Raw genomic sequence first — 20,000 nt, 5'->3', positions numbered from 1 at the left:
TCTGATCACCGAATGCATACATCAATAACTAAATAAATAATTAAACTTAAGTTACTGGAGTTATTAACAGGAAAACAAAAGTAAGTGAGGAAAACTGCCTAGAGCATAACGCGTGCCCGGAAGAGGAAGCGCTCTGACCTTCACATCTGAGTTGCAAAAGACCCACTAAACTCAACGGGTAAATAACAATTCTTCATGCTATCTAGTCTCTCTCTCTCTCTCTCTCTCTCTCTCTCTCTCTCTCTCTCTCATCTCTCTCTCTCTCTCTCTCTCTCTCTCTCTCTCTCTCTCTCTCTTTTGATGTCAACGATCTGGACTCACAAAAAAGAGGTATCATTAATCTAAATGATATTTACTGAAGCAGAACTCAATCTCGTTCTTTTCATGGCTTTCCTATTATTCGGGTCGGCTGCATTCGTCTTTCTTCCTCCGCCACTTTTTTTTTTTTTTTTTTTTTTTTTTGTCATTTCTTTTTATAGCATTCGTTCCGATGCATTCCTTTCCACTTCCTCTTTTACGTTATCGTCAACGTCACTTGTTGAAAACGGCTCCTGCGACAGTTTTTCGAGGCAAAACAATTAGACTGGATAAACTTTCTTCTCCAGCATACTTATATTTTCGACAAGAAATGAAAAAGACGTATTTATTTAATGCTAAGACACAAAAACGCTGGTATTTCAGTAGTAGTCAAAACTTATGACTATTTAATAAAATGACTCAGTTATATATACTCAACTGAGGCAGATAGATATATCTCCTAAATTAAACACAGATGGTGATAATCTTCATTACCATCAGCATCATCAAAACTAATATAGTAGTTCGGCTACGTAGATCACTTTTTCATGTTGCCAGGAAATGTCATTTCTTCACAGATACTATTTGTACTAATGTATATGCCCCCTTGCTTTACAAAATGTTATAAATCAAATGAACATTTTAGGTGAAGATATTCCTAAAAAATTAAGCTACTCTATAAAATAGGAATAAGCTTGCTGAGTTATATAAGTACGGAAAATTCCATTCTGTCTCAGATCTATAAGAAAGTATATTTCAATGGAGAAGACCTAAGGTACAACGGCCAACTATACAAAAATAAGAACAATGAAAACCCAAAGAAAAAATGAATACAATTGCCAACTATACACAAATGAGAACAATGAAAACCCAGAGAAAAATGAATAACTTGCCGTAGTAACACGCCCCCCCCCCTAAAAAAAAGATAAAAAATAAAAAATAACAGTTAGCTTTGGCACAAAGGTTCCCATGTTTGTGAATATAAAACACCGCAACCCCACCTATCGAAACAATTAAGGCACACCGCGAAAAACATAAGCAATTAAGCCGACCATAGGAGTGAATGTGGGCCAAGGCGCCATCCCATTCTTTTTCGCTCCCATGACCGGAAACATTTCTTCCAGTTGTGTGGGAAGACGTGCTTCACGAAGGTCAATTTTTCCCCTTCTTCGTGTGCGATTAGGCATTACGCGGAAGAGGGTCGTACCTCCGGCAACAACAAATGAAGTTATATGTGGTTTTAGATCGATGGCTGATAAGCTAACAATGCATATTTCCTCTCCTTCATTCTTATAATATATATTTTCTTCATCATTGCAGGAATTCTCCTATATAATGTTTGGTCCCAGAGATAAACCCACCACAAAAATAACTGACACACAAAGTTCAACTGCTGAATCACAGATGAATCTCCACAAACTGTGTCATTCAGTGCTATTTTTCAAACCATCTCCACCATCTCCAAGATATTGAAGCCCCTTTTTTGTTCGCTATATATCCCGCACCCTCTTGGTATTCCTATCCTCCTCCCTCCTGATACTTCCTATTATAATATACATTTTTACCAACCCATTTCTAAAAAAAATTAAGCCTTTAAAACACACACACACACACACACACACACACACGCTCACGCTCACATATGTGTGGGTGTGTTTTAAGGCTTGATTTAATAGAAATAGGTTGATAAAAACGCATATTGTAATATTAATACTAAGTGAGTAATATCGAGTGCGTATATATCACACACACACACACACACACGCACACACACACACACATATATATATATATATATGTGCGTGTGTGTGCGTGTGTGTGCATGTGTGACACACTCACTTCTCAATTACACAAGCAAGCACAAATCATCATCATACTTTGTGCAGCAGATAACTCGTGAATCACCAAAGGTGACGTCACTGTCAATCATTCAAACATATAAAATAGAACTCCACCTGCTTTCCTGAACCATTTAACCTGACACCATTTTGTAAAAGAAGTTTTTTCTCTAATACACGATTACAGCCTTCGAGAAACTCGAGCATTATTCAAGCTTATTTTGTCAGTGGTAATACCTGTCTGCACTTCTTCATTGTGAAAGTAGGCAATTTTGGACTGGACTGGCAAGATCATTAGAGTTTGGCTATTCGCCAAGCACTGCGGTAACGGTTTACAAATACATAAATTTAAATATTAATCTGAAATATTTGTCATTTAGGCTAACACCCTGCAATTAAAGTCAGTTTTTTAAAAAGCCTGTTAAAGGTACTTCTCTCTCGTCTCTCTCATCTCCATCCCTATCTCTCTATTCTCCTCTCCCGCTCGCTCTCTTCTCTCTCTTCTCGTCTCTTTCCCCCTTCTCCTATCGATCTCTCTTTCGTCTCTCTCGTCTCCTCTCTCATATTCTATATATATATATATATATGTGTGTATGTGTGTCTGTGTGCATACATACATACATACACACACACACACACACACACACACACACACACACATATAAGATATATATATATATCATATATATATATATATATATATAGATTCTACTGTTCATTTTTACCAGATACATATGTAATTGTATTAGCCACAATGCCCTCTTTACTTCTCGAGAAGTTAAGAGGGCGTTGTGACTATTACAATTCCTACACAACACACACAACTATACTATATATATATATATATAGATATATATATATTAGTATATATATTTATATATATGTGTGTGTATGTGTTTGTGTGTGCACGGTATATAGGTAATATCATTAACCTATGATACTGAAAAATTTTGTCTTAGTTCCAGACACAATCACATAACAATACTCAGAATGCGCCAATTGTCCTCCCGGCAGAGTTGGATCAAAGAACACAGGTAGCAATTAACAGAAATCAAACATCTGACTTTTATTGCTTCACAGCAACTTTCGCTGGGTAACCAAAGACGAGGGTCGCAAATAGATGATCCTGTACTTGATGTCCATGATGTCCGTGGTTAATTAGAAGGCATGAAACAATTACTCGGCAAACATAAGAACTCATTCTTGTACCAATATCTCAAACATAGACCTCTTGTTGACATGAATCATTTTTATGTCTTTTAAAAGCATAAATGACAGTACCTTTATCTGTCAAGAGCACAGTATTTCAAAAAAGTCCATCATTGAATTAGTAGCGAATGTCCCGGTCATGTAAATAAGTGAGCACTGGACTACATGGAGAAGTGCCTTTCCCGAATGCTAGACTAAGCATAAGTTAAAAAGATACGAGAAAGAAGAGCAATAAATGACCGCCATATAAAAAATTATGAACCGCCGCAACTCAAGAATACAGGCCTAATTTTCCGCTGTATAGAGTGACGAAAAAAAAATAATAAAGTTCATAACCATCCGACACTATTAAACTAATCAAATCATGAAAATATTATGGAACGATGCCTGACATATTTACGATAAATTACAACAGGAAAAGCAGATAGCAAATAAGATGAAGAAGAAAAAAATCGCGATTACCAACCGGTCAAGTTACCAAATTAAGTCAACATAACCCAGCACAGAACCGAACTTAAGCTTGCATGCCTTCGGTACCAGCTCCAGAAGTGGCACCGAGGTGAACCGGAATGAGAACGCGGGTGTGACTGTGAGGTCTATGTCTATACAGTCCTCGCTGACCACCTGCTCCCGCAGAAACATAACTGTCCACATGGAATTCTCTCCCTCTCCGTCAGCTGGACTATTCCTACACCACTTACATAGTACATCCAGCCAGTCCCAAACCTCAGCCCCCCACCCCGCTCTAAGCCTTCCTTACCCATACAATTACTAACGAGGGTTTATTGGGGTTGGGATGTCTTGACACTTTTGATTAATAGGAATTACGTTCGGTCTTCTGGCTTGTGCCATATGAACACATTCATAATATAACCACAATATAGGATGAAGAGAGGAGAAAGTAGAAATTTTCTTCAATTGTCGAATATCACCACTTAATGACTTTTGTTTAAAAGAAATTTATTCACAAACATTAAGAAAGCTGTCTAATGAATATTAATCAAGTTGAGTTAAATCCGCATTGCAAATTGACTGATGTAAGCATGCTTAATCAAGTAAATTTAAATGTCACATGTTAAATCCCTGCGATAAACAATCTCGGCACCAAAAAATGTTTAGAATACTGAGAGAGAGAGAGAGGAGAGAGAGAGAGAGAGAGAGAGAGAGAATCTTCAACGACCCCTTTTTAATTGGACCACACTACCCGTGTATAAAAATGCGCCAACAGATTTTCAAAACCATTTCCGAGTTCCTTCGATGATAAAGAGCGAGAATTGACTATGAGAGATTCCAATGCACATCAAGGAGTAATCTGAATCAGTTACGAGATGGGTGTGCGTCGAAAGAAGACGACTGAGCACTCACACTTATGGGAAAATGAAAAATATACTTGCTTTTTCAGAGGCAAAGCCTCATATTTTTCAATACACTGAAAAAAGTTGGCAAAAAAAAAAAAAAAAAAAAAAAAAAAAAAAAAAAGCGGGAACTGCACATCACAATGATGAAGCTACGTTGGGCAGGACAGGGATTCACGTCACACATCACTGAGAGATTTCAATGCACTTCTGAGAGTAATCTGATTCATTTAAGAGATGGGTGAGCGTTGAAAGACAGACTGAGTACACTTATAAGAAAAACATAATAAAAAAAACTATTAAAATAGTATCGTGTTTTACCATACTAATGAACAACAGTCAACTTGTTCTTTCAGAAGCAAATCCTCATATGTTTCAATACATGGCAAAAAAATGGCAATAATTAAAAGAAAGAAAAACGAGAACCGAATGTCACAAAAAGAGGCAACATTTAGCAGCAGATAGATTTACACTACACACCACTGAGAGATTTCAATGCACTTCTAAGAGTAATCTTATTCAATTATGAGACGAGTGAGCGTCGAAAGAAGAAAGACTGAATACACTTATCAAAGACTATAAAAATGGTATTATGTGGTTTACCATACTTATATTAAATATTCAACGTTGTGTTTTGTGGTACTGAAACTGAAGTTGAAACGCAATGGTAAAAACCACATTTGCAATAAAAATGCAAGATACATCACTAGAAAATATCCAAGAATGGCATAATTATTTGCAAACATTTAGTTTGCCTTTCATGAAAAGTAGAGAATGTTAGTTTTCAGGTATTCATTTATTTTAACTACAGCAACATACAATTATTGTGTTAATTTACAAATACTTAAACAATGCACCTAATGCAATACATAAAATAATACTGCAAGTTAATTATTAACTAAATATTGTAAATGGTCCTTGAGGCATTCGCAGCGTTAAATTATGTTTACAGAAATTAAAAAGGAAGAAACTTAGAACACCTTAATTATCATAAAAAAATATGTTCATTACTTTGGGCCATTTTATAAAACACTTTTTTTATATAAAGCTACCTCTGCCAAAATCTACCATCTTCCCTTAATGAAACTATCAATTACGCTCCTAATCACATAGCATCTCACCGATCCAAATATATTCCTCTTAAAAAAATCTACTGATTAATTAAGCATTGAAATTGAATTTTTTTCCCCCACACAACAGCTTCTGACATTTGATATCTTTCCTTCCAGATGGGCTCTCGGACGTTTCTGCTGTCCGGGGCGCTGCTGATGCTCTTCTCAGCGGCCTTAGGTAAGTAAACCCAGTGGCACTCTGACCGAGTCCATTTGTCTCAGCTCTAGGTTATAGAGTTTTTTTTATATAACATTTTATTTTTCATAATAACCTTTGAATGGGTTCTTTGAATTTTATACGTTGTCACTATTAAATTGACTTCAATTGAATACAGAATTCAGGCCAAAGGTCAATCATTGGGGCCTATGAGGACATTCAGCGCTGAAACGGAAACTGACAGTAAAAGTTTGAAAGGTGCAACAGGAGGAAAACCTCGCAGTTGCACTATGAATCAATTGTTAGGAGAGGGTGTTAAGTCAAATGGGATAAACAGAATATGAAGGGAGGTACAGTAAAAGGAACGAAAGGGGTTGCAGCTAGGGGCCGATGACACGCTGCAGATAACCTTAAGTAATGCCTACAGTACACCGCATGAGGATGCACTTGACGGCATTACCCTCCCTACGGGGACGTTATTATAGACTATTCTAGCAATTCACAACGGATAATCGAATGCAAGAAACGATTCCTTCTGGATACAATGGAGACGCAGAATTTAAAAATCGAATAAATAAATAAATTAGTACATAATAAACAAATAAATAAATTAATCAATCAATAAATACGTTGGTTCAACTTGAAGATTATGACTACTTGCCTTATCATCATAACATAGAAGCAGCTTTTCAGCTTAAATTTTAGATAACAGTTTTACATTAAGCATGCACTAGTACCTAGAATTAATGCCTTCATAACCATCGTTTATATGGATATCTCTCCATTGGTTGTTAATGATGATGGAGTCAGTCACAAGGTTATTCAATACACATAACAAATTACAAGCATTCAAATTAATCGATGATCATAGCATCTAATCAATAATAATAATAATAATAATAATAATAATAATAAAATAATAATAATAATAATAATAATAATAATAATAGCGTGTCTTGACTCTTGTCCCAAATGAAGGACATATAGCTATCAAAGCATTTCTGAACGATCATGTACCACAATATGGTTAATCTACCAAAATAATTCAGAAGAGCAACTTAGTAGGTGAACGCGCAAAAGAATTGGCCTTCCGATTCTCAGTAAGTCTTCTAGGGTGGCACTGCTAAGCTCGTGCCCTTTTGAACCCTGGTTGCAACAACGGCAGTCGTCCAAGTACCATGGTATCTTACTGTTTTACCATATAAGGCACGGTGTATGTTGAACGGACTATGTCCCATCCGTCCGTCCTTGGTAGGGGGTGATATTACCGAATTCTTTTTATTTTATTTTATTTTTTTTTTTTTTTTTTTACGAGACGGAGAGTCCTGTGGAACATTGTCAGATTACTGTAATGTATGCGTGTGCGCAGAAGTTAGCTCTGTGCGCGTCCTGTCTATATAGCTGAAAACAACAGCACGTGCAAACCAACCAGTAGCGTATGCGCGTTATAGTTTTGTGGAGAGAATAATACGAATATACGCTAACCAAACATAGAAATGGGTGGATTCCACACGCCGTCACTCTGGCATTAAAATTACTCGTCTTGAAATCTAATGGCTGAAGGCATCTCTAATGCGGTGGTAAATTGGGATTCGCCAGAATGAAAATGTGAACTGACAAAAAGTCAACATTTCCCGCACTTACTCACATTCCCTTTCAGCTGTGCCTTCAATGAACCTCCTCCAACTTATCAACTTCCTATATTACTTGACATTCTACGACCACTGGACATTTCCATCTGATCTTATTTTTCTGTTTCATTTTTTATATTCAATTTCATTGCCTAATTTCACTGGGAGATTCATCAGGAAAGATAGACAGATTAAGGCACGCCAGTTCAAGCTCCATGTGCTTCTCTTGATCTGAGCATTGAATCAGGTACCTGCTAGATAGTAGATTGTGATGAGTTGCAACCAGTTTAAAATGGGCAACAGGCTTGAAATCAAAGATAAATAAAGCAAAAAGGACTTGTTGAGAACCGGAAAAGCTTACTCCTTGCACAACGTTTGTGTGTGTTTATTTATAGATATATATATATATAGATATATATAGAATATATAATATATATATAAGATATATATATAAATATATACATATAAGATAGAGAGATATATATAATGATATAGATTAATATATTTACAGAATTATATTTATATATATAGATATATTATAGATAAATAATATATACATAGATAGATAGAATATATTATAGATAGATAATATATATATAAATAATAGATATATAGATATATTACATATATATATATATATATATATATTTAATATAGATATAATTATATATTTATATATATCATATATTATATATATATATAATATATACTATATATATGAAACATTATCTATATATATATATAATATATATTATATATATATAATATAAATTATATATATACATATATATATATATAATATATTATATATATATATAATATATATAAATTATATATATATATAGATAGTATTATATAATATATATATATATATAGATATTTATATATATATAAATATAATATTTATATATAATTATATATAATATATAGATATATATATATATATATATGAAACCTTATCTATATATATCAAGTAATCACAATCACGATGTTTCTGTGGTTACACCAATTTCAAAATGCTGGTCCCGAGCACCACCCTGTTCTTTCTTCCCCGACCATTTTCCATCATGATTCGTGGTTTTATGTCAATAATACACTTTATGTTCCCACCGACCGAAGATTTCCTTCATTTTCTTCGTCATTCTGCTGAGTTGGGTTACCACATGTCGTGTGGTTTTGATCGTTTTTTTTTTTTTTTTTTTTTTTTTTTTCGTTAAACGTCATTACTTCATATCCTTCCGCCTTCCATTTCAGCTCGCGTTTTCACTGCACTGGAAACCAAGAACTTACTTTGAACTGGAATTTAATCCCGTGTAAATCCTGTAATTTTTTAATAAACCCTCCGCCAATATCAAGCTAGGAGTGAAGTTTCTTGAACCCGTAACAATATTGTTTTTGGATAAAAAAAAAAAAATATTTATACTTCCACAACTCTGCGTTTGAGGGATAGACAAAAGATGCAGACGTAATGTTAAGCAGTACGTTCCTGCACAGAAGAAATGGAAACGTGACAGCAAAGTCATCAACTACGGAAGAAAAAATTAATCGACATTGCAGCTTGTTATATTGGTAACAATATAAGACTGCATCCAGAATTTGCTAATGGATAACCAGCAATATCGATACCATATGATGAATAACTATACACAGTAAAATTAAGTCGATACGCATTTCTAACTAGGCGGTTAAGACAAGCTGATCTGTCTTTTACAAATATCAGCATAGCAATTAACACAAATATAATGAAGTGAATGCTAAATGTTCAGAAAAAGAAAGAAAAAATAAAAAAGCTTCGTAAAGACTACAACCAGAAAAGCGAAAATCCGACGCATTCTGATGATGTCAAGTTTGGGCCTGAACATTTCGCAGCCGTACCCTACAAGGTCCTTCTAAATCTCTTAAAAGTAGCACTGCCTTCATGGCGTTCAGTCTCTTCCCGTTGGCATTTAACTAAACATTAAGAACCATTCGTTTGGTATAAAGCATTAAGTACCATTCGTTTGGTTACATGGGTAAGTACCAAACGGAGAGTCATTCTTCTTCCCTTCTTTAATAAAGGTCGAATATACATTTGCTATATTTGCGATAAATAAAAGTACCCAATGCTGACATTCTTGACTGCTACTACTTAAACGCAAGACAACGCAAGAGATGTAGCTAGTAAATACAACGACACTGACTTGATGTATGTAGACCAAGCTATGCTAGGGTCTATTCAATGACAAGCTCATTAAGTGACTTGGACCTACAAATCTGAGTTGTGGAATCAAGCAAATTGTAACACGGACGACGAAACTGCTAACGGCAGAATCGTTGATGACGTTCAGACACTTGAGATACACATGAAGTCTCACTGCGACTCTGCTGACCTTGGCAGTGAGATGTGAACTTCATAGGTATTCGAACCCGGCGAGTTACAAAAAATTTGGTGGAGAGGGCTTACAATAGAGTAATGATGAGAGGGTAAAGAAAATAAACGTTATCTTGTTTTTCATACTACAAAACTTGCGCATTTACACAGACGTTTTGTCCATACTCATAAAAAAAGGTAGACTAACGTAAAAAGCTTGAAATTCTAGAAATGATGAGACAAGTTATAGAACTACCTCTGTAAGATCATGAAGGACGAGGGGTTAGTAATTACGGATGAGAACGAGTGATCCAAAATATGAGAAATATAGATAGATTTTGTGGTAGAAAATGACAGCCTTCGTTGCTTTTGTTAGCGTCGAGAGATCTTTGAAACATTACTTTTTATAGCATGCTCGCTGCATTGTAGGTCTTCCGATCAGCGTAATTCAGCAACAGTGGTTCTAGTCAGCACGCACGCGCGCGAGCACACACACATGTATATTATATATATATATATATATATATATATATATATATATATATATTATATATATATATATATATTTTATATATATATATAATATTATAACACACGTATATACATATATATATATATATATATATATATATATAATATATATATATATATACACACACGTATAATATATATATATATATATATATATTATATATATATATATTATATATATTTATATATAAAGTATAGAATAATCGTTCTTTGTTTGTTACCCATGGAGGTGTTAATTCCTGAATTCATTAACCTTTCATTGCTCGCTCTCGGAAAAAGATATATACATATGTAATGTTCGACATATTTCTGGGCTAACGCAGCCCACTTAATAAAAACTCAAAATTTTCGGCCTTTAATAACAACGGAGGCAATAACGTATCACCATCCTAACATCAACGCGGTAATCACAGATACTGCGGTTCACGAAGACTTCCTTTGAGGATGTCTCTGCTACGATGAATTCTTCTTCTTCTTCTTCTTCTTCTTCTTCTTCTTCTTCTTCTTCTTCTTCTTCTTCTTCTTCTGGTAATAATAATAAAAAAATTACATCATTGCTATCATCATAATTCAGTTTTTACTAAATCGTTCGCAACGAAAATGAGCTTTTTGCCACTTTTTTTTTTATCCTCCTCTACGTGGAAACAATTACATTACCTTTTGCTTCACATGTTCTTTTTACTGTTATTATTGCTGATAAATTACAGCTTTCCAAATATCAACAACAGCTAATTGGTGCCACTAAACCAGTCAGGTCAACAAATGAAGAGTTTGCAGGATAGCTAAAATGTAAAAAAAAAAATTCTCTCTCTCTCTCTCTCTCTCTCTCTCTCTCTCTCTCTCTCTCTCTCTCTCTCTCTTACTCAGAAGCTTTAAGAACAGTAATTATATGTGATTAGCCGGAATTTCACGACGAGAGCAATAATTTTGAAAAATCTCAAGAGTTAAGCGACATCACATCATTCAAGAAAGTACCTTTCATAAGACTTTATACGACGTTGCTAGCGCGTCTGCATTGCATCGTTTCTGAACTCTCAAACCACTGTGGGAAATGCTAAGACCACCGCAAGAAACGGTATTGCAGGTCCTGTATGAATAACCTAAACTTTTCTCCTGTAATGCCCTACTTAACAACGTCTTTTACTCATTTATGGCTTTTTGCAGGTTATGAATATTAATTACTTTCCGTGTTACGTCAATTACACAATACATATTTATGATGGAGGCGTTGTCGAACCGTTTCTACGAGCACTTGGAAACTGTGAAATAAAAAAGCTAATCAAATAAACTGCGGTAACGTCTTCACCTTAAAACTGTGAAATAAAAAGCTAATACAATAGATTACGGTAACGATACTCGCTTCAAAATTGTGAAATAAAAAATTAATAAAACTGACTATGGTACCGGTACTGTAAGTTTCGTATTAATATAAGACGCAAAGTACGGTACCGACGTTACCTAGGCAAAGAACGTGTGTTTCTGGTTCGGTTTACCCGTCTACCTGCAAGACTGTTTTAGTGTGTGAAATTATTTAAATGATTCTGATGAAACTTAGTAAACCTAAAATCACAGTAATAACACCCCCCTCCAGATGATCAATTTCCAGCAGGAATCAATGAAGTAATGATGATTTTATTGCCACAGAAACCATCCCAATTCCTCCTCGAACAGAAACCATCCCAATTCTTCCTCGAACAGAAACCATCCCAATTCTTCCTCGATATCTAAATGATGTTTAACTGCTGAAGTAACTCATCCAAAGAGTGTTTCCAAATAGCATAGAAATTAAGAAGGGGTTTTGATTTAGGAAATAGTACTGCCAGCATGAAATTTTATACCTTAGTCTTAAAAGCATAAAATCTCTTCATCAAAATTCGTTGTCAGCCATTTCTTACATATACTTTTAATAACTTTCCAGGACGTGTTGCCTTCGAGAAATTAACGGAGCTAGACTACAGAGGATCTACCTACTATACCATTAGGAATCTGTCGCTATGGGAATGCCAAGGATGGTGTCGGGAGGAACCCGAATGCGCTGCTGCCTCCTTCAGGTAAGTGACGATCCTTAAGGATACGCAAAACAGCTTTAACTTGTACTAAATACTCAAAGGGTGTAAATCTCAATCTGGCAAATGTCAAAAACTACTTCTCAGTCCGATAATATCAATATACTTACAACTTTTTCGAAATCATGCGAAAACAATGGGGTAATTTTCCTTTTTTTTTCGACAGTTTTGTAATGAATCCCCTGGCACCGGTGCAAGAGACGCTGTGTCTCCTGCAGAACGAAACCATGGCTTCGAACCCGTCGGCACAGCCACAGAGAGCAGTGTCACTGTACTATATGGTGAAGCTTTCCGTCAGGACTGGTAAGTACTGATAGATTTTTCTCTGCTAAACTAACTTTGAGAGTAAATAACCATCGTAAAAACGAGAATGATTAATATAACAAAATGCCTGAGTGAGATTTAGAAAAAAATGTAAATACACAAAAACTAGTATAGATCCATTCAGTCTGAGACTGCGGAGACAACCACAAAACAGAATAGAAATAAGGGTCTTACTTGGAAGTCTAAACTATGATCAACTTGGTAAAATCATTCATGTGAATATCACCCTCGTCCCAGATGATTTCATTCCCGTAGGAATCAATGAAGTTGAGATTATTTTATTGCAACAGAAAAACGTGAATACATGAAAATATAGCATAAATCCCTTCAGCATGAGACTGGGGAAAGAAACCCACAAATAAAATATTGTTAAGGGTATTGTTTGTATGTCCAAACATCCTTCCAATACAATTATTGATAAAAATACTAAAGAAACTAATAAACAATGCCACTCTTGTTCTGGAAAGTAAAAACAAAAATCAAACGACTAAAACAACTTTTCCACGCCAAAGGACAAAAACATTCCCTTTTCCCTTTCCCTTTCTCGCTGTAAAAACCGTAAAATGTAAAGGATGTGGCGTCGAAAGGGACAACTCGAAGCAACTCATGCAAGTCAGTACCGAGGAACATCGAAACCTCCTAAGTTCAAAGATCTGAAGGCACTGGATCATAGTTCCGGAGGAGAAAGAGCTAGAATTATATTCCTAAGCGTCACACCTCCACTCAGTTGCGCAAGGGAAGAGGAGAGAGCGATAGAGAACGAGGAAAGGAGAGAGAGAGGGGGGGGGTCCGAAGAGTTAGCCCTGGGAGAGGTTTCGTGTCTTTAGTTCCAGAACATTAAAAATGGTACCACTCTTCTTTCATTCTCACAGATTTACCTTTTTTGTTACTTTTGTCAAACATTTATGACCAGCAGTAGTATAAGATACTAACTAACATTAATTTCCATATGACTCAAAAGGATTCCCTTGCCTCCTTATTCCATTTTATCCAAGATTCACAATTACAGTACAACGATAAAAAAAAAATCAAATGTCCTTCAATAACAGATGCGACTTCCTGTGTCGTTCCCTAAAAGTTATCTTTACAAACACCAGCTAATTTCAACTTCGAAATATAAATAATAACAATCAAATCCTCCGTTAGCTATAATGACAACATGTCGTGAGATGCTCCTTAACGCAATCATTTATAAAGGAAGCCGCCCATTACGAAGAGTGCAATTTAGTACCAATATTATGAATCCCTCCCCCAAGGGATCTCGGTCATTCATTTTTCCCCTTGAGGCAAAGTTACCTGTCTTAACATCATGCCATCATCCGGAGAGAAGACGCAAAGAGAGCGAACTTTAAGAATAAACAAAAATATTACAGGTAAGAATAAGACACAGTTGATCATACTTCATAATACTTCCAGAAAAATTAAATTCCGATTTTTTTTGTTAGGTAAAACAAAAACGTTACGAGAACACCTTTGGCACAAAATACCGACCACGATTTGGAAAAATACAAATTAAAATAAATACCTCAGAATATATGTCCTCTTCACACATGGATTTACATTATTTACTTTTGGTGGCTGAGGGAGAAAAGAGCCATTTTCTTTTAAATTAATCATCGCACTTTCTCTGTTCCTCCTTTTGTCGTTTTTTTAATCACTCTTTAATTTTATAAAGGCATTATGTTGCCATTTCCATCGGCCATTGCAATAACATAACATCAATAATAAATAATATTCTATGTAAATCAAAATTAAAGCGTCAACTAAAGAGTAAAATCAGCTAACGATGATTATCAATCGTGTAGAGAGAGAGAGAGAGAGAGAGAGAGAGAGAGAGAGAGAGAGAGAGAGAGAGAGAGAGAGAGAGAGATTCCCTTCTGAATTTATGGTCGAAACTAGGAGGTAATTGCTTCAACACGGCAATGTTCTTAGCAGGTGAAACATCACAAGAGCTATGAGAAAAGATTAAACAAAAAAACTAAAAAGATTGAAAAAAAAAATTGTACTGAAGAGATCACGAATGCTGATGGCGAACGTATATCATTCACCAAAAACAAATAAAAATTCTGGCCTTCAACTCACTCTAGATTAATTTTGAAAAGTATGATCGAATTAAAAATAATCAAACTTACTGACAATAGTCATTAATAAAAGCTAGCAACAACAGAATGGACATCGCTAAGCGCAGACACAACATCCATATTCCTTCTCAAATGTGAGTCTCCGTGTGCCAAATAAATAATTCATAATCTGGAGTGATGTAGCAGGGTTATCTATATAAAGAAAACCAGGGACATTAATATAAAAGAAATCCTGGCTATATGAAAAATCACAGCAATAATTATAACTAACTTTTTGTCTACCATTCACAATATACCACAATTGCAGACCGAAAGTGAATTAACTGAACAGTTTTAAGTAAATGGACAAGTAGCCACTTTCTCTAACGGTTAACGGTATATACACTGGGAAGAATTGTCCAATTAAAAAAATTATGTCCACAGAGGATACGCATTAGCTGCAGACTTCACAAGATTAACAGACCTAACGTGATGTACAACCCTGAAGAACTAAAACTCGCAACCAAAATCATTCTTCTGCCTTGCCTAAATGAATCTGCCTTATCATGGATAACTTGATGAAGTACTGGCCTGGATAATGTTCTATGTGTGTCAGCATGAGGATTCCTTACGCTCGAGCAACTATATGGCTGCCGTTGAATAACCTTTCACCATCTTCATTAAATGAAGATGGGAGATGAATTACGATTTCAATGTTGGAACGAGATGGGAAAGTTGGCACCTTCTCTTGTTCATATACGCTTGCTCGTATTCATATAACGTAATTTCTGCAATTTCTCTCAAATGAGCATTATATTCTTTGGAAGCTTGAATTTCAAGTCAATGGTCCCTGCACGCCTGTTCCATAAAAATAGGGTTCATTTCCTAAATAATAATAATAATGATATATAAAAAAAATCGTATATACATACGTTTGCACCCAAGCATACGCAGTAATAAATATAAATTATTTATAAAAAAAAAATATTAACCCACATTAACCAAATAGGAGAAATACAGTGCACAGATGGACTGCCATACAACAAACCACAGCCCTTCTTAAAGAAAAGTATAAGCGGTAAATGTGTACTCCCATTAAAGTGCCATTAGAAAAATCCAGAAAAAAAACACTTCATTTTGCATGGTTAAAACGGCTTTTCCTCTTTTGTCGTGCATGAGAGAAAGCACGTCTCTATTTCCCCTTCCTTCCCATTCCAAACAACAGCCCTCCCCCTCTCTCTCTCTCTCTCTCTCTCTCTCTCTCAAATCAATGACGCAACCTCATTCCCATGCGGTAAATTATCGTTACAACTAGGTAGTTATCAATCAGGTCTAAACTGTACGACTTCCGCACGTCGGTAGCTTGTAATCCAATCCTGAATCCCGCTGTATTTCACAAATTGGATTAATCAAAGCTTCCCATAAATTTGATCAACATATAATTTTCAATTCCTAATTTTTTTAGTTCCAAGTGCTTCAATGAGTGCACATTCATTTCGCAATTCGCTGCCATTTCCAATTTGCCAAGATTTAGTGAAATCTGAACACTATTTAACTGCGTCAGACCCGATGGAATACCGTTCGCAACGACATTACTCCTCCAGTTATTAACGACTAGACATAATGTGATTTAACGATCAGTGAATCACGTATTTTCCCACCCATATTTTCCCGCCACTTCGTAACATTAGGCCAAATAATTTATTGCCTTGTTGTAAACATTTATCGCCGAGGAGAATATTGCATATCGAAATGGGACTTGTCCTATGTAGTAGGCTATGTCTGTCAATTCCTCAACTGAAAATAGGATATTGAATTCCTGCAAGTACGACCATTCTTCATTATTATGAAATACGTAATACTAAGAAGCACAATTTCCTATGAGAGATACTTCTACTACCTGTACAATTTCACCAACACATATCTTTATAACAAATTACTTCATTGGTCTCACATGAATGGACTTTCCTTTTCCGTAATGTTGAAACCCATGTTAACAAACTCACACCATCATGCTTATCAAATTACAGGAAGCGAATATCTTCCAAATTATTTCAGAGATGATTCACACGGAAAATCGCTAATAATAATAAAGCATGATGAACAAATTTGAAGTGATTTAGAAATGAAAAAAAAAAGTATATAAAAAATGGCTGAAGCTAGATTTCTCAGCGAAATCAGCGTAGGTGACCCCATTATCTTCAGCGAATTGACAACTCACTTCCAATTAATTTAATTTCCTTATTATCCTAAAAAGAAAAAAAATCACAATGAGTACAATACCGGCACTAGAGAAATTTCTTACTCTTAATCGGCCGACTTGAATTTCACACGAATAATAAGAGAAATGTTCAGATTTGACGCAGAGTAACTAGAAGAAAGGGAATTTTCTTGCCATTTACCAAGAGGATTTTTCTTTTAATGCCAACCTTGACAATAGGTTCAGTCCTTCTGAGGGTATATGTGTGAGAAAAATACGATTAAAAATGTCTTTCTCAGTGTTTGCCAACATTCACCTCTCCTCCACAAGCGATCTTACCGACCGACAACTATCCATCGATCGTGGGTATCGATACAGACCAGTCGTGGACAATCAAAATGTATTGTATGGGTGTGTATCGTTGTCAGCAGTTCGTGTGTAATCGCATCTATCGTTCGTGGGCTAGATCTATACACATAAACACACAGTAAATATGCACTATATATATTAATCACATATATATAATTTATATATAAATACATACATGCATACCTAAATACACATTCATGTGTATGCATACATGTATGTATGCATGCTCGTAGCCTATATTTAAGCTGTAATCACTAAGGGAAACTAAACTAAGTTTTTTATGTTCCCTCCATACTACTCCACAACCTTAATTTGTTTTCCAGTTCAATAGCTTTTGTTCATTATACTTGAAATCTGAATGCCTGGAAAATTAGTTGCGTATTTCGTGAAAACTACTATGCCTCAAACTTCAGTTCTATCGCGTAACGAGAGAGAGAGAGAGAGAGAGAGAGAGAGAGAGAGAGAGAGAGAGAGAGAGAGAGAGAATATCTTTCCTTAGCTGTACGTTTAACAATTTTTTTTTTTCGAAAATTCTCAACATTGTCATAACTCAGAAAATTCCCACTACTTCTATAGAGCATTATCCACTCCGAACAAAATTCTTAATACTCAATCAAGTCACAAGGTAGCAGAAACTTGTTTCGGCGACGCCCGCTTCTGGTAACCATAAATCAACCAATCACTCGCTTAGTTCTCTAAAGATTCGAAGGCACTTTTTTGGCGAGCTACAAAGAACCTCACATAACTTTCCGCTGGGGTTCTCAGAAGGCGGAGTTGATCTCAAAAGGCGAACTTTGGTACCTGTAACCGAGCAACCCTATTGCGTTTGCAATTTCACCGTAACACAAGAGCGGGTGCTAATGTAACTGTGATACGATACTGCATGAAATTTAGCCCTACAATCCGAGAGGTACTGACAGTATGAGTGAGATATGAGAGGAAAACAGCCACTAAATGTATTCATTTGTTTATTCTTAGTTACTTATGTGATTACTTATCCGTTCATGTATGCATCTGTCTACTGTTTTACATTCATGTATGAAATTTTTGTGTCTTACTATTTTCTCTCCATACTACTGTCCACCTCATCTCTTAGGGGAGAGAGAGAGAGAGAGAGAGAGAGAGAGAGAGAGAGAGAGAGAGAGAGAGAGAGAGCTTTCAATTTTACAGAAGCTCACTCTGTCTGCTCAGGAAGCCAATGGAGGTAAAACTCTGGCTTCTACCGTATGGTTATGAGCGCGATTAGAATAGCAGTGGTGTGAGCTAAACCTAGATGATTGCTTTTCTTTTAATACTGAAATACACCAGTATGTTTTCCATATAATAATTGGAGAAACAAATCCACAGTTTCATAAGGGGAACCGAACAGATTCCCGAAAGGTATCATTAAAGTTTTAAATTTAAATATATGTACACAACTGTGGATTTATTTCACCATTTGAAGACTCATGCTACTATGAGGATTTTTTAATATAATGATTATCAGACGCTAACGACAATCAAGAGAAATTGGCTAACTGTCGTCCACATTTCTATGCATTTTCCAAAAACGAGCGATGAGCCACTCGGGTTTTCCCTTCATATACCGTCGGATGCGTTGAGAAATTTCTGCAATTCTTTAAAATATAACAAATACAAACGACTTTTATGCTCGGTCCCTCTGTTGACAAAAATCATCTAAGGAAATATGTCACAAATTCAACGGCAGAAATTTTGTTAATAGTTAATGTAACCAACTTACATTAAACGAAAACCAGACAGGAAATAATGGATGGAAACTAAAACTGAAGAGATACTACACATCCCATTGTGGGAACATCTTTACATACAAGATATGTGACACGTGGAATAAACTGCCACCAGAAGTTGTAAACAGCAACAGTGTAAAAGTTTAAAAGAAAACTAGACAAATCCATTAGAGATAAGTGAGCACACGATGTCTCCTTGGGTGGACTAATAAGTCTTTGAAACATCCTAATACTTGTAACTCCTTGAAACATAAATCCAACCGCCTCACGGTTTATAGTCTTTCTCTGTGTGAAATGTAACATTTGGGGTGTTTCTTGGAATTCCGAGAACCTACAGGACACCTAACCTTTCTGGAAGTCAACGGCCTCTACATCCTTTAGATTGACGAACGAGGAAAAGGATGATCCCTTTTGACGTACCTACCTGTTGCCCGCCTAGTCTTCTCCGGCTCGGTCGTTTATTATTTTCAGGTTCGATACACGTTCCACTTGAGGAATTCCCTCGTAGGAACATTTCCAGCAAGCTATTTTGCGTCCCGCATCACACGAAATTTTTAATAACCTAAAAGAATTTGGGCAAAATTTATCAAAATCTAAAATACTAAAATAATAATAAATAAATAAATAAATAAATGAAAAGTTATCCAAGGTATCCGTACCAGTACAAATGCGTTTTTTCAGTTACAGAAATTCGTTTCAAATTTGTCAGTTCTTATATCAAGCTCGAGTCACCGTGAAAATTGTTCCTCGCAT

The 20,000-nt window shown here is 35.6% G+C and overlaps 1 protein-coding gene across 1 annotated transcript in view; it reads left to right on the top strand.

Moving 5' to 3' along the window:
- The window catches only part of LOC135223045 (uncharacterized), a 98,452-nt gene that overhangs the window by 41,930 nt on the left and 36,522 nt on the right, over window positions 1-20,000 (top strand). Inside the window, exons 2-4 of the mRNA XM_064261554.1 lie at window positions 5,929-5,989; window positions 12,399-12,531; window positions 12,713-12,849. Coding sequence (XP_064117624.1) covers window positions 5,929-5,989; window positions 12,399-12,531; window positions 12,713-12,849 — 331 coding nt within the window. The remainder of the gene's footprint in view (window positions 1-5,928; window positions 5,990-12,398; window positions 12,532-12,712; window positions 12,850-20,000) is intronic.

Source organism: Macrobrachium nipponense, chromosome 8 (genome assembly GCF_015104395.2).
Source record: "Macrobrachium nipponense isolate FS-2020 chromosome 8, ASM1510439v2, whole genome shotgun sequence".
NCBI classification, from domain to species: domain Eukaryota; kingdom Metazoa; phylum Arthropoda; class Malacostraca; order Decapoda; family Palaemonidae; genus Macrobrachium; species Macrobrachium nipponense.
Note: the sequence above shows the minus strand (reverse complement) of the source record. Positions and strands in the feature narration are given on the sequence as shown.